The 11,822-nt window shown below is 45.1% G+C and overlaps 4 protein-coding genes and 1 long non-coding RNA gene across 6 annotated transcripts; all 5 read right to left on the bottom strand.

The window, feature by feature from the left end:
* Positions 1 to 1,450: 1,450 nt before the first annotated feature.
* Positions 1,451 to 3,854, bottom strand: Gr21a (Gustatory receptor 21a). 2 transcript variants are annotated; one of them, NM_078724.6, is made up of 4 exons: positions 2,288 to 3,854; positions 2,155 to 2,212; positions 1,895 to 2,098; positions 1,451 to 1,841 (listed from the first exon to the last, which is right to left on the bottom strand). In NM_078724.6, exons 1-4 carry the CDS (start codon positions 3,037 to 3,039, stop codon positions 1,512 to 1,514), a joined length of 1,344 nt encoding a protein of 447 aa, NP_523448.2. In that variant the 5' UTR covers positions 3,040 to 3,854; the 3' UTR covers positions 1,451 to 1,511. The 2 variants fall into 2 exon arrangements, with proteins under 2 accessions (NP_523448.2, NP_001259841.1); NM_001272912.1 differs by having other exon boundaries at positions 2,288 to 3,060.
* An 826-nt stretch (positions 3,855 to 4,680) lies between these two features.
* Positions 4,681 to 5,163, bottom strand: CG13947 (uncharacterized protein). The gene has a single exon (NM_134698.3). The coding sequence runs from the start codon at positions 5,130 to 5,132 to the stop codon at positions 4,773 to 4,775; it is 360 nt and encodes a 119-aa protein (NP_608542.1). The 5' UTR covers positions 5,133 to 5,163; the 3' UTR covers positions 4,681 to 4,772.
* Positions 5,164 to 7,394: 2,231 nt separating this feature from the next.
* Positions 7,395 to 7,800, bottom strand: CG13946 (uncharacterized protein). Its single transcript, NM_144103.2, has one exon. The coding sequence runs from the start codon at positions 7,792 to 7,794 to the stop codon at positions 7,495 to 7,497; it is 300 nt and encodes a 99-aa protein (NP_652360.1). The 5' UTR covers positions 7,795 to 7,800; the 3' UTR covers positions 7,395 to 7,494.
* A 2,518-nt stretch (positions 7,801 to 10,318) lies between these two features.
* CG12506 (uncharacterized protein) lies at positions 10,319 to 10,789 on the bottom strand. Its single transcript, NM_134697.2, has one exon. The coding sequence runs from the start codon at positions 10,739 to 10,741 to the stop codon at positions 10,418 to 10,420; it is 324 nt and encodes a 107-aa protein (NP_608541.1). The 5' UTR covers positions 10,742 to 10,789; the 3' UTR covers positions 10,319 to 10,417.
* Positions 10,790 to 11,242: 453 nt separating this feature from the next.
* lncRNA:CR44614 (long non-coding RNA:CR44614) lies at positions 11,243 to 11,822 on the bottom strand. The gene has a single exon (NR_124008.1). It is a non-coding gene; the product is annotated as a long non-coding RNA:CR44614 (long non-coding RNA).

Genomic DNA, 11,822 nt, shown 5'->3' with positions numbered 1-11,822 from the left:
CATGAAATACATTGATAAAGAAATTTGTAGTGCTTATAGGACAATTTTAAGTCAAGTTTCGCAAATTTTTGCCAATCCTAACTTTTTGTCATAGAAAAGTCATTATTATTCGCATAACATTCCAAAAAATGATCGGAGAAAACAGTGATATGCCTTGTTGAATTCGTAATAAAATTTCCAATCGAACTGCATTCCAACTTAGAAATTGTATTTTTTTTTAATTTTTCGCCAAAAATCATGATGTTATTTCCAAAATTTCAAAAATTGGTAAAAAATTTTTTTTTTATATCATTCAAAAAGTTTTTTGGGTGGTTAGTTTAGGTCAATAGCTATTCAAAACAGTAAGAATTTTGGTTGTGAGACAATTTTAAGCCTAGTTTCGAAAAATGATTGCAATGAAAATGTGGCACTTAAGCTAATACTAACTTTTTGTCATAGAAAAGTCATTATTTTTCGCATAACATTCCAAAAAATGATCGGAGAAAAAAGTGATATGCCTTGTTGAATTTGTAATAAAATTTCCAATCGAACTGCATTCCAACTTAGAAATTGTATTTTTTTCAATTTTTCGCCAAAAATCATGATGTTACCCCTTTCCAAAATTTCAAAAATTGGTAAAAAATTTTTTTTTTGATATCATTCAAAAAGTTTTTTGGGTGGTTAGTTTAGGTCAATAGCTATTCAAAACAGTAAGAATTTTGGTTGTGAGACAATTTTAAGCCTAGTTTCGAAAAATGATTGCAATGAAAATGTGGCACTTAAGCTAATACTAACTTTTTGTCATAGAAAAGTCATTATTTTTCGCATAACATTCCAAAAAATGATCGGAGAAAAAAGTGATATGCCTTGTTGAATTTGTAATAAAATTTCCAATCGAACTGCATTCCAACTTAGAAATTGTATTTTTTTCAATTTTTCGCCAAAAATCATGATGTTACCCCTTTCCAAAATTTCAAAAATTGGTAAAAAAATTTTTTTTTGATATCATTCAAAAAGTTTTTTGGGTGGTTAGTTTAGGTCAATAGCTATTCAAAACAGTAAGAATTTTGGTTGTGAGACAATTTTAAGCCTAGTTTCGAAAAATGATTGCAATGAAAATGTGGCACTTAAGCTAATACTAACTTTTTGTCATAGAAAAGTCATTATTTTTCGCATAACATTCCAAAAAATGATCGGAGAAAAAAGTGATATGCCTTGTTGAATTCGTAATAAACTTTCCAATCGAACTGCATTCCAACTTAGAAATTGTATTTTTTTCCATTTTTCGCCAAAAATCATGATGTTACCCCTTTCCAAAATTTCAAAATTTGTTAAAAAAAAATTTTTTTATATCATTCAAAAAGTGTTTTGGGTGGTTAGTTTAGGCCATTAGCGACTTAAAACTGTATAAAGTTTGGTGATGGGACAAATTTGAGGCAAAATCTAAGAAAAATCCTATTAATCTCGATATACATTGAAACCGAAAGCATATTATATTTGGCCCAGCTTGGCGAGAATCATTTTATAGGAAACTAGGCCTGCTGCTGACCAATGCGTCTCTGCTCCGTGATCTTAAACTGCAGCAGGACCACGAGGTAGGTGGCCATGAACGAGATGTTGGTCGTGATCAGCTCGCGGTTGATGTTTGCATACCCGTCCAGATTCATGATGGGCGGGTTCTTGTTTATGGCCACAAGCAGCATCTCCACTTCCTTCTGGGTGGCAGCGTCCACGGCAGTCAGGTTGATATTGAGCAGCTTCGTCTGGAAGTCAAGTCCGACCTTTCGGGAGGCGTAGTGCGCCTCGTTGCAGATAATGTACAGCAGACCCATGCAGTAGAACACGATGACGAACAGACCCACCTGGAAATGTCCTAATCAATATGAGTTATTCCCTGCGTGGCAAGCAATCGCACCTCCTTGTAGGTTGCCCCGTGGTCGATGATTTCGCTGATGCTGCCGTAAGTGGCGATGATCGTTGTGAAGAAGATGACTAGACAGTACATGCCGTACATGTTGGAGTAAGCTCGTCCCAGCTGCTGCATCATGTGGCTCAGATCCACCCATAGATGGCGGTACTCAGTGAGTTTTTGGGCGGGCTTCTCGCCCCGGATGGTTGTCTGGATGTTTCAGTTTAGTAATTTTGTAATTGAGCACTGATAATATGTTATTTTACCTGCAGAGCGTCGGAAAGAGCGCGACTTGCAGTTCCGAATGCATTGCAGTTGATGTACCTTTCGGATTTCAGAAAGGAAGTATTGTCTTTGTGGGGATTTTTCATTTGTTTTTGCCATAGGACAGCTACTCACCACAAGCTGCAGAAGCAGTTGAGCATGGCGATGATGGGGTAGTAGGCGAATGTGTACCACAGCCGGAAGTCCGGCTGCAGGAAGTACTGCGACAGGTTGATGGCGATGCTTAGGAGCCAGGAGAAGACGCACAGCGACCAGGTGAGTGGGTAGAGATTCGGAAAGACGATCGGCGAGCCGGTAGTTTTGAAGAACTTATACTGGTAGTTGGTCCACATGTTCTTGAAGATAGCCACCTGGGGACCGTGCCGCCAGCTGGCCACCGGGAGCAGAAAGTTGGTGAAGAGCAGACTGATGAAAATGACATTGTAGATGGCCTCATCGAAGCGCTTGTCCGGGCTGGTGACGAATTTTTTCACGCGCTCACGCAGCACCAGAACAACAATGGTCGTCTGGCAGCTGTAGATGAAGATGGCCCACATGACCTGCTTGGAGCCCCAGGAGTAGCCCGTTCTAGGCAGGTTCTTCTCGGGCGGATTGCGGTGAATGGGCATTACGCCCATTATCTGGAAAAGCACGAGGAGGCTCTTGGTGGTCTGGTAGAAGGAATCGTGCTTGTCCAGTTCCAGCGGATCGTCAACAGTTTCCTGCTTGCGCACGTACACCTCCTCCATGGCATCACCCCGAGCCATCAGCTTCAGTTTCTCCCGATAGCGCACCTCGTCCTCCAGAAACTGGCGTTGGTTGGGATTCAGCATCGGCACTACCTTCGAAGGCGGCGTTAGGCCACGACTCACTGCCCAAAACGACATCGTGCGATCGAGGAAAGTCATACGGCTTCCCAATGACGGACCTTTTATACTCCTCCACGCAGCCTTGCTATTGACTTTCGATTGAAAGACAAACAATGAAAGGGACACGCCCGGGGCGGCGCCCATTTGCTTGCCCTCCATTAAATATGCTTAAGTCCGGGACATCAGCACGAGCCTAGTCGGGCAGCTTTCCTGCACTCAGAAAAAATGGTAGGGAATGCATTGCAAACATGGTTTTAAACCTTCCCATTCTAGCAAGATTATATAGTGCTAATCAAAAGCTGTGTTCATTTTGTGTATTCACACGGCCTCTGATTTTCTCTCAGTGTCCGCTTGTTGTGGTCATTCTGCTGACACCGACCAACGGGTGACCCCAAACAGCAGGGTAGGATGAGGAGGAGGAGGAGGAGGAGGCGGTGGGCAGCTGAGGGCGACCGAACGGAGAAGGTACATAAAATGCGCTTAATTTGCCGGAAATGAAAGTTTAACGATGTGTAAATGCTTACGAATGCCGATAGAGGCTCGCACTAATGACCAATAAAAATGTGCCACCAACGGGACGGACTGCCAGCTCCATCGCCATCGCCATCTTCGCCTTTGTCCCAATCCTTGACCCTGTCCCAGTTCATCTGGTCCGTCGTGTGTGTGGGTCTGACTTTTGATCTATTTCTGCCTCAGATACCAAAAGGCCCGGCATTAATGGCTCTTAAGGCGCTTAAAGCCAGGCGAGAGTGGACAGGAAATCCATGGCAATGACAGCCGTTCTGGACTGCCAATCCCCTCATGCAACTCCACCGGGATAAGCGAGCTACAAATCTTCCCCGAAGAATGTTTGGAATTTGCGAGGCATATTTAAAGAGTTTCACAGCTTTCGGGGGACTCGCAGCCAACTGTTGCGAGTTCGACCCTGCTTTTTGGCCAGAGTTTTCCCTGTTTTGGCAGCGAAACTCATTTTCATTGCACACAGTTTGGCAAACTCAGCTCTTTTAATGCGAAAACTTTCAAGACAAACGACAAGGGGAAGTGCATAAATAAAGTGTTTAGCTGGTTTTTTATGCCCACGAAGTGTGTGCGCCATGTCACATAATTGCACCCAACTTGAGAGGGCGACTGCATGGTCCATTTAAAACGGGCTGGCTTCATCCACCAGGATGCGGCTTAAAGAACTGATGCAGCGCATCCTAGGATTTGTGGGCTCTTGTTGCTGCCGCGTCCCTTTCGAAGGACGTGCCTATTCCAAGTGTCACAGCAGCCGAGCGAATCTCTCATGGCCGCCGGCTGTCAGCCACCAGGCGGCCTCGGCGAACAAGTTACATTTCGATTTCCGAATCCCGTGGCTTGCATTCCTCCCTCTGCCCTTCCACCATCGCCTTGGTCTGCCATCCATCACGGGGCTGCACTGACAGGAAATCCCACTTTATCTGAATGCTTTATTACACTAGTAAAATTTTCGATCCCACAAATACTTAATTTATGTGCTGTTACAGCAAAAAGGGTGTTCAACACAAAACACTTTAGACTCAATTTGATCGCACTATTAATTTAATACTGCTTTTTCCCCTTGAATCAAACGATTTCTCTCTGTAGACGTAATGCAAGTATCTTGTGCGAAATGGTGCTGAGAAAATGTGAGAAAGATTTACTTTTTGCAGAAAAGACTTTTATTAATATCGAGGAAAGCGCGGAAGAGAACAAGCCAAAAATGGATTTTAGATTGGCTGGAGTCCTGCGCCTTAAGCAGGGGATGACTCGGTGCTGGCTTCCGTGGTTGTGCTGGTGCTGGATTCGGTGGTCGTTGAAGTGGTGGTGGTGGTAGTGCTGTTGCTGGGAAGAGTGGCATTTGGAGGCAGTCCCCACGGTCCCCCGGGTCCACCGGGTCCACCAGGACCACCCTGGGGTCCTCCCTGCGGTCCACCCTGGGGTCCTCCCTGAGGACCACCCTGGGGTCCACCTTGAGGTCCACCCTGGGGTCCGCCCTGTGGTCCACCTTGAGGTCCACCCTGAGGTCCACCCTGAGGTCCGCCCTGGGGTCCACCTTGAGCGGCAGCCACGGCAATCAGTGCGAAGAGGGCGATGATGATGAAGGAACGCATCTTATATCTGTCCGTGGAACTGGTGTTTGATACCTATTCACCAGTTCCACAAGCCTTTTATACTCTCACCTCGCCAGTTCCACCGACTTCGTTACCAGATGGTTTTCGGTGACGTCGTCGCCGATCAAATAAACGTCAGGTGTAATTTGGTAAAACCGGAGCCGGACAAAGAGACTTGAGCTGTTCCAAACGCTAGATGGATAGATGAATGAATATCTGTTTTTCCCCAGCGTCACAGACCAGCTGCTGTTGATTCGATTTCAATACTGCCGTCGTCGCTCTTGTCTGCGTTTGTGCTTGTGTTGGCAAACACAAAGTGTTTGTCCAGTCGACTATTTATCACCATAGAACGTGGTTTGGGTGGTTTTTATAGCTAATGGAGTTGTCGCCTTCTGATTCGATTCCATTGGGCTTGCGGCTAATTCATCAGTTCGACCAGCAGCGGATGCGATTTATGAGTTTGCATGGGTCCTTCAAATGCAGGACCAATAAATAAATGTTAATTTAATTTGCATTGGTCGGGGAAAATTGCAAGGTCTGAAATGCGCACTCGAAAGTGCACTTGAATAAATTCGAGCTGTGAAAATAGAGTTAAACTAGTGCATACTTTATGCAATCAACTCAGACAATAGTTTACTCCTTAGTGCAATTAATATAATAAAGAATAGTATACAATATATTTGAAAACTGGCCTAGTTTCAAGTTGAATTTAAATGAATCAAAGCAATCCAGCTTAACCACTTTCAGTTTAATCACATTTGCGAGCCGTGTAGGCGAGGATGGCACTCAGGCTAATGCAATTAAACATTAATCATACGCACTGTATGCCCGGGCGGACCAGCAGGATACATATGTCGATGTCCGAGAACCGTTGCCGGGTTACACTCACAGTTTTAGACCGAAGCATCCACAAATTAGCAAATTGGACATAAATTGACTAATTAGTGCTAAAAGCAAGTGGCCAATGTTTGCTCCAGCCACACCGAGCACAGGCTGCAATCTCTTCCTCCTCCACCCGCCCTCCTTGTTAATTCTGTGATACAGAAGGGAAAGTGATAATTCAATGTGCGTAAATGGAAACTAATTTCGTTTTATTGCGGGCCCCCTTTTACCCCTTCTCCTTGCCACGACCCTGCACTTTCCCACTTGGCTGGGGATATTAAAATGCAAATTTCATTTGCATTGAAAATTTATCGCTTTAATGAGCGCTGCAATTGCAATTAAAAAATCTGAACAACTGTGGAATGTTTCCCGTTCCCTGCCCCAACTTTTTGCCCATTTTCGGCCTCTGGCCATAATCCACGGCCCAATGCGTTCGCTTTCTATAATTTGCCGAGCTTAGTCCGACCAAGATCTTCAAATTTTAATTAAAAACGCTTTGCATATTTTGCGCAATTGATTTTTGTTTTCCGCCCAACCAAGTGCAGTTAAAGAGGGCGAAAAGTGGGGAAAATGTGGCTTGGGTGTTGGATCGAACGAATTGTGCCATTATTCCGGTCACGCTTTTGTTCTCGAGAATTGATGGTTTAATCAGCTGTCTATCCGATCCGTGGGAAGGAATCCATCTGCTCGGATTTGCCTCGCTGAGTCGTAGGTCCTTTTTTGGTGCCTGGTAATTGAAAAACACACAGGCGCCTAGTGCATCAATTAGCAAAGCAAACGCAGCCACTCAGCCGGCAAAGACAAAACGCAAACCACTCCGAAGGACCTTGCCCCGGAATCCTGAGAATCCTGGGCGTCCTGACTACTGCAAGTGCATTCTATTAGTTGCCCAAGCCCCAAACCGAGTTTTTATCTCTGGGCAAACAGTCGCAAGTGCCGCACAAAAGACAAAGAGGCGAGCTATTGTCCTCGATGGATCACCCATCCATTCCCAGCTCCACTGCGCCAAAGTCTATATTGCCATGCAAATGCTATGGCATTAAAGGATTTCCCAACTGCCTCGTTCTTACTTCCATTTGTTAGTATCGCCATCGCCATCGCCACCGCCATCGCCGTCGCCATGACCGGCTTTTATTGACTTTGCGCATTTAACTTTTAATTTTCACCATGTTAAAGAGTCGTTCTCCGTGGGTGGGTGGCAAAGCGTGGGTGGTGCCAAACTGAATGGCAAAACTTTTTCCGTTAAATGCTGAAACAACCCCGTGCGCTTTAAGCGGTTCTTCTTGTTCGGCGTTTGGGGCTTGTAACACCTTTTAGTCCACTAAATGTATTCACATACCCTGGGACCTGACGGGCATATTGCTTCGACGGCTGATTGAAATTTTCACTTTTAAAGTTTATATGTTTAATAGGACATTGTGATTAGGTACTCTTTAGTTATATACAGGATCGATTAATACAAGAGTTTTTGATTAGCTTCCTATGATGAGGAAACGTCAGTGGTGCTGGATTCAGTGGTGCTAGCCTCAGTGGTCGAAGTTGTGGTACTGTTGGAGAGTTCGGTTCCATTCGGAGGCAGACCCCATGGACCGCCAGGACCTCCCTGCTGCTGGCCTCCCTGTTGTCCACCCTGGGATCCTTCCTGGGAGCCTCCCTGCTGGCCTCCTTGCTGACCATTTTGAGGTCCTCCTTGGCCACCCTGCTGTCCACCTTGTGGTCCGCCTTGAGCAGCAGCCAGGGCAATCAGGGCGAAGAGGACAATCAGAATGTAGGAACGCATTTTCTCCCACAGCCAAAGCCCTTTTCTTGAAAAACAGCTGCTGCTGGGGCGCCGTCACAGAAATCAAACAAACGTCTGCGGTATTTTGGTAAAACCGAAAACCAGACACAAAGAGAGTTGAAAGCTTGGGGAAAATGTTTACTGTTTACCAGTGACTAATTTACCTAAAGTGCGTCACCTAGCAGTTACCTATATGTGTTTTGTGTGTTCTGTTTATGAAATTTTCATTTGTTATTTTGTAATAATCAAACGCTTTGGCCTTAAAATGTAAACATCAACTATAACTACGTCAAATAGTCAATTTGATTTGAAAATACTAAAGAATAATAAACATACTGCCATTAAATCGAATTTAATAGCATCCTCAAATGGGCTCAAAATGCAATAGCAAGCAGATTATACCTATTCAAAGTACTAGATAACTCAAAAGTCGTTAGACCTGCCTTTAGCCCCGTAACCTTGTTTTCCGCCGTGAAATTATTTTCACACGAAGCGCTTTAGAATATTCCTTGCCCGCGGCGGCATCGCCATAGAAGTGGAGTGCCGTGTAAATATGGCATCCTCACTCTCCGAACCGAAAGCCATCGCCAAGCCGACTCATTTCCATCCGGATCTGAGCCTGGAATGACATGAAGCGGCATTTGTGCGCATTTCGGGCTCAATTTTGCAGAGCCCACGCGGCGTATACTTAACCGGGCCGCTTGCATATTTTTACTTTACGCTGCTTAATCGGCAAAAAAAAGGGGAAAAGAGCAGCAAAATGAAAACGGCTAAAAAATAGATGGCAGTGAGCCCAACCAAGCTGCATGCAATATTTATGATTATTTTTTCAATTTTGCTTCGATCGCTTCGGCCTTGGAAAATTTCATTTGCTGCATTTCAGCGCCGCTGCTGCTCATCCTGATTTTTCCGCTTTTGTTGTTGCTGCTGCGCTGCTGCAGCCTTTTCAGGAAGCCAGGATGTGTTTTCCTTTCAATTTGTGCTCCTAGAGTGTATGAAAGCAAGCAGGCAAACTCAGTGAAGAAAGCGATGACTTGACTCAAGTTGAGCAAAGTTGGATAGAACTTCCTGCCTGCTGTGTGGCTAGTGCACACAGAAAATAATCTGGGATTTGAAGGTATAGGGATTATTGGTGAAGAGATTTCTCATTTTAAGACAAGAGCTCAATTTCAGGGACAACCATTTTCCTACCCATCGAGACATAAAGGCCAAGTGTGGGCTTGCATTTGATTTTCTCTCTGTGTTCCTCCGAGTAGGGGCAACTAATTCCACCTGAGGATAATATGATTTCCCTGCATCTTCCGCTCCGAATCCACGCGTTCTTTAGCCCCCTGCAGATTACATTTGCTACTTTCGCAAATCTGCGTGTGTTCCTGTACTTTTGCAGTTGCTTTCATTTTTCAAAAGCGCGAATTTAGTCGGCAGCCAGTTCATGTGTGTGAGTGTGCTGGTCCTCCGCTCCTCCCCGCATTTTTCCTCCTGATGAATGGTTCATGTGTTTCACTAACCAATTTGCGCTCTGCGCTCGACGTGATTTACAGTTCCCCAGCGAGCTGTTTTGCCTGCTCCACTCGCCTCAGTTGCCCAGCTTGCCCCACTTGCTCCAGTCGCATGTGGCAGTTGGCAGTTGGCAGCTAGCTTAACCCACTGGTGGCCACAACGACAGATCACTGGATCTAGGGGAAGCCAATTGAATAATTGAATCATTGGAATGCAAATAATTGGAACCTTTTAAATTGCAAAATTGTATTGATTTGGAAAGGTTGTTTCTGACCTCTTGCAATAATGGATTTAAGAATGTATGCTGCAAAAGATATTCATTTTCCAGTGGATACTATCCATTTGATGTTCAAGTTCCTATGGATACTTTCCGGCTCAAGTGGGTTAATCGCTTATGGATCTCAGTGGGTTTAAGCCCTGCCGCAGAGTCCAGTCAATGGCGAAGCTGGCTTGAAGCGCCTTTGCACTGCACTCTGGTGTCCGCTCTGCCCGGAGTGGGAAATGCAAATCAATTGATCACTTCGCCGGTCCACGACTGATGGCCTTCCACCCACCGACCACCGCCCAGCCAGTTCCGCCCCCTAAAAAGCCACCCCCTCTGCGACCAAACACTCCAGTGCACTAAAAGTGGCCGCTTCGCTGAGCAGCGAGTGGATGAGGAAGACGACTTTGTACTGCATTTCATGAGCCACCGCATATGCGTTTTCCCCTACACTTTTCCCACTGCCGTTTGCAACTGCTGTTTGTCGCTGATTTCGGTGCGGGGAGGGGGGAACTCTTTTAGTGGCAATTTTGCGGGATGCTCGGGGAAAGGAGGTTGCATTCCTGGGATTTGCTCGAAAGTGGTTTTTAGCAGCAGCACAAAAGTGTTGCACACTTTTTGGCGTCAATTGCTGCTTCAGAATAATTCCCAGCATTTTTTGTCATATGAGCACAGGCTTAATTAAACGATTTGCAGGCATTAGCTTTAATGACTCCATGACGCTTAAAAGCGGATTTTAACCGAATTTAGCTACAACACATTAGAGTACTGATATCAATTTATTTCAAGAACTTGTATTGATAAAGGGAATGGTAAGGAACTGAGCAAGCCTGTTCGCTTTCATTAGGATCAATCTATAAGTTACGAAGAGGAAACCTCTGTGCTGCTGGATTCAGTGCTGGTAGCCTCAGTGGTCGAAGTTGTGGTACTGTTGGAGAGTTCAGTTCCATTCGGAGGCAGACCCCATGGACCGCCAGGACCACCCTGCTGCTGACCTCCCTGCTGACCTCCCTGTTGTCCTTCCTGGGATCCTTCCTGGGATCCTTCCTGGGAGCCTCCCTGCTGGCCTCCTTGCTGACCATTTTGAGATCCTCCTTGCCCACCCTGCTGTCCACCTTGTGGTCCGCCTTGAGCAGCAGCCAGGGCAATCAGGGCGAAGAGGGCAATCAGAATGAAGGAACGCATTTTCTCTCTGGCAGTTCGGCTTTGCTTAGTGGAAATTCAGGTTGTGATGCTTTTTCCAAAAGCCTAAGCCTTTTTATATTCTCTAAGACTTCATATTTTCCCACAGAAGTCCCCTCAAAAACAGCTGCTGCCCGGTTACGTCACAGAAATCATATCAAAGAAACGTATGAGGTAAATGGAAAAAACCGAAGCACAATTTGTTCTTGAAAAAGTACAAATGTTTAGCATTGACTCATTCATTTATCGTCTTTGCATTAGAAGCAGCTGCTTTAGCTTCTAGATTTTCATTTCTAGTTCTGTTTTTGATTTACTACTTTAGTTTCCATTTATTTACTATTTGCGCTCAGCGTCTTGATCTGTTTGCATATTTACAAGTTTAAATTATAAATATTGGTAATAATTCAAGCAAAGTAATTTTTTGGCAAGCTCAATTTAAAATCCTTTCAGGTAAGTTTTGAAGACAACATGGAGCCGAGCTCAGTAGCCACTCAATTATATTTTAGTTACACATCAAGAAAATATTGACTTTGAGGAGCACGTGGGCGGTGGAGCTAAGAAGAAACAGTTGATCCCTCACGGCGAGAGCGTAATAAATTAGCCAGCAATGAACTCCAGCAGCGCTGGCGTCATAAATCATCTTCGGGACTAGGATTTTGAGTCCTAATTATCGCGCTACTCACTGGGCCAAAGCCTTTTTCTTCTGCTCCATCTACCGCCAGGAGCTCCCACATCCCTCTCCGACAACCATGACGAGTCCATCCATGACCAAAGCTAATCACGAGCACTGGCCTGTGCGAAACTGAAGCCAAGCGCAAAAAATGTTGCCACGCATAAAAATTTTGTGGGCCGCAATGGAAACTGAGGCGATTATCTCGTGTTTTTTTCCCAGAAGGGGCGTGAGTGGGCGGGGCTGGGGTTGCGATGGGTAGGGCCTGGGATTGGGAAATGATGGAATGATGCCCCGACGGCACCAGCAGCCGCTCAATTATTCCTGCCTATTTATCCTGGCTTCGATTTTGTGTGTGTTTTTGCGGAGTTAAAGCGTCGAAATTGTAACTGAAAATCCGTTTAAAGACGTCTC

This window comes from Drosophila melanogaster, chromosome 2L, assembly GCF_000001215.4.
Source record: "Drosophila melanogaster chromosome 2L".
NCBI lineage: Eukaryota > Metazoa > Arthropoda > Insecta > Diptera > Drosophilidae > Drosophila > Drosophila melanogaster.
This window is presented reverse-complemented; position numbering and strand designations above follow the sequence as displayed.

Bases quoted from the DNA above. Each gene is read 5' to 3' on its own strand.
- CG13947 (NM_134698.3), bottom strand. From the start codon at position 5,132: ATGCGTTCCTTCATCATCATCGCCCTCTTCGCACTGATTGCCGTGGCT.
- CG13946 (NM_144103.2), bottom strand. From the start codon at position 7,794: ATGCGTTCCTACATTCTGATTGTCCTCTTCGCCCTGATTGCCCTGGCT.
- Gr21a (NM_078724.6), bottom strand. From the start codon at position 3,039: ATGTCGTTTTGGGCAGTGAGTCGTGGCCTAACGCCGCCTTCGAAGGTA. The intron at 2,099-2,154 runs GTAAAATAACAT...TGAAACATCCAG, and splicing joins CTCTTTCCGACGCTCTGCAG to ACAACCATCCGGGGCGAGAA. The intron at 1,842-1,894 runs GTGCGATTGCTT...GGACATTTCCAG, and splicing joins ACGGGGCAACCTACAAGGAG to GTGGGTCTGTTCGTCATCGT.
- CG12506 (NM_134697.2), bottom strand. From the start codon at position 10,741: ATGCGTTCCTTCATTCTGATTGCCCTCTTCGCCCTGATTGCCCTGGCT.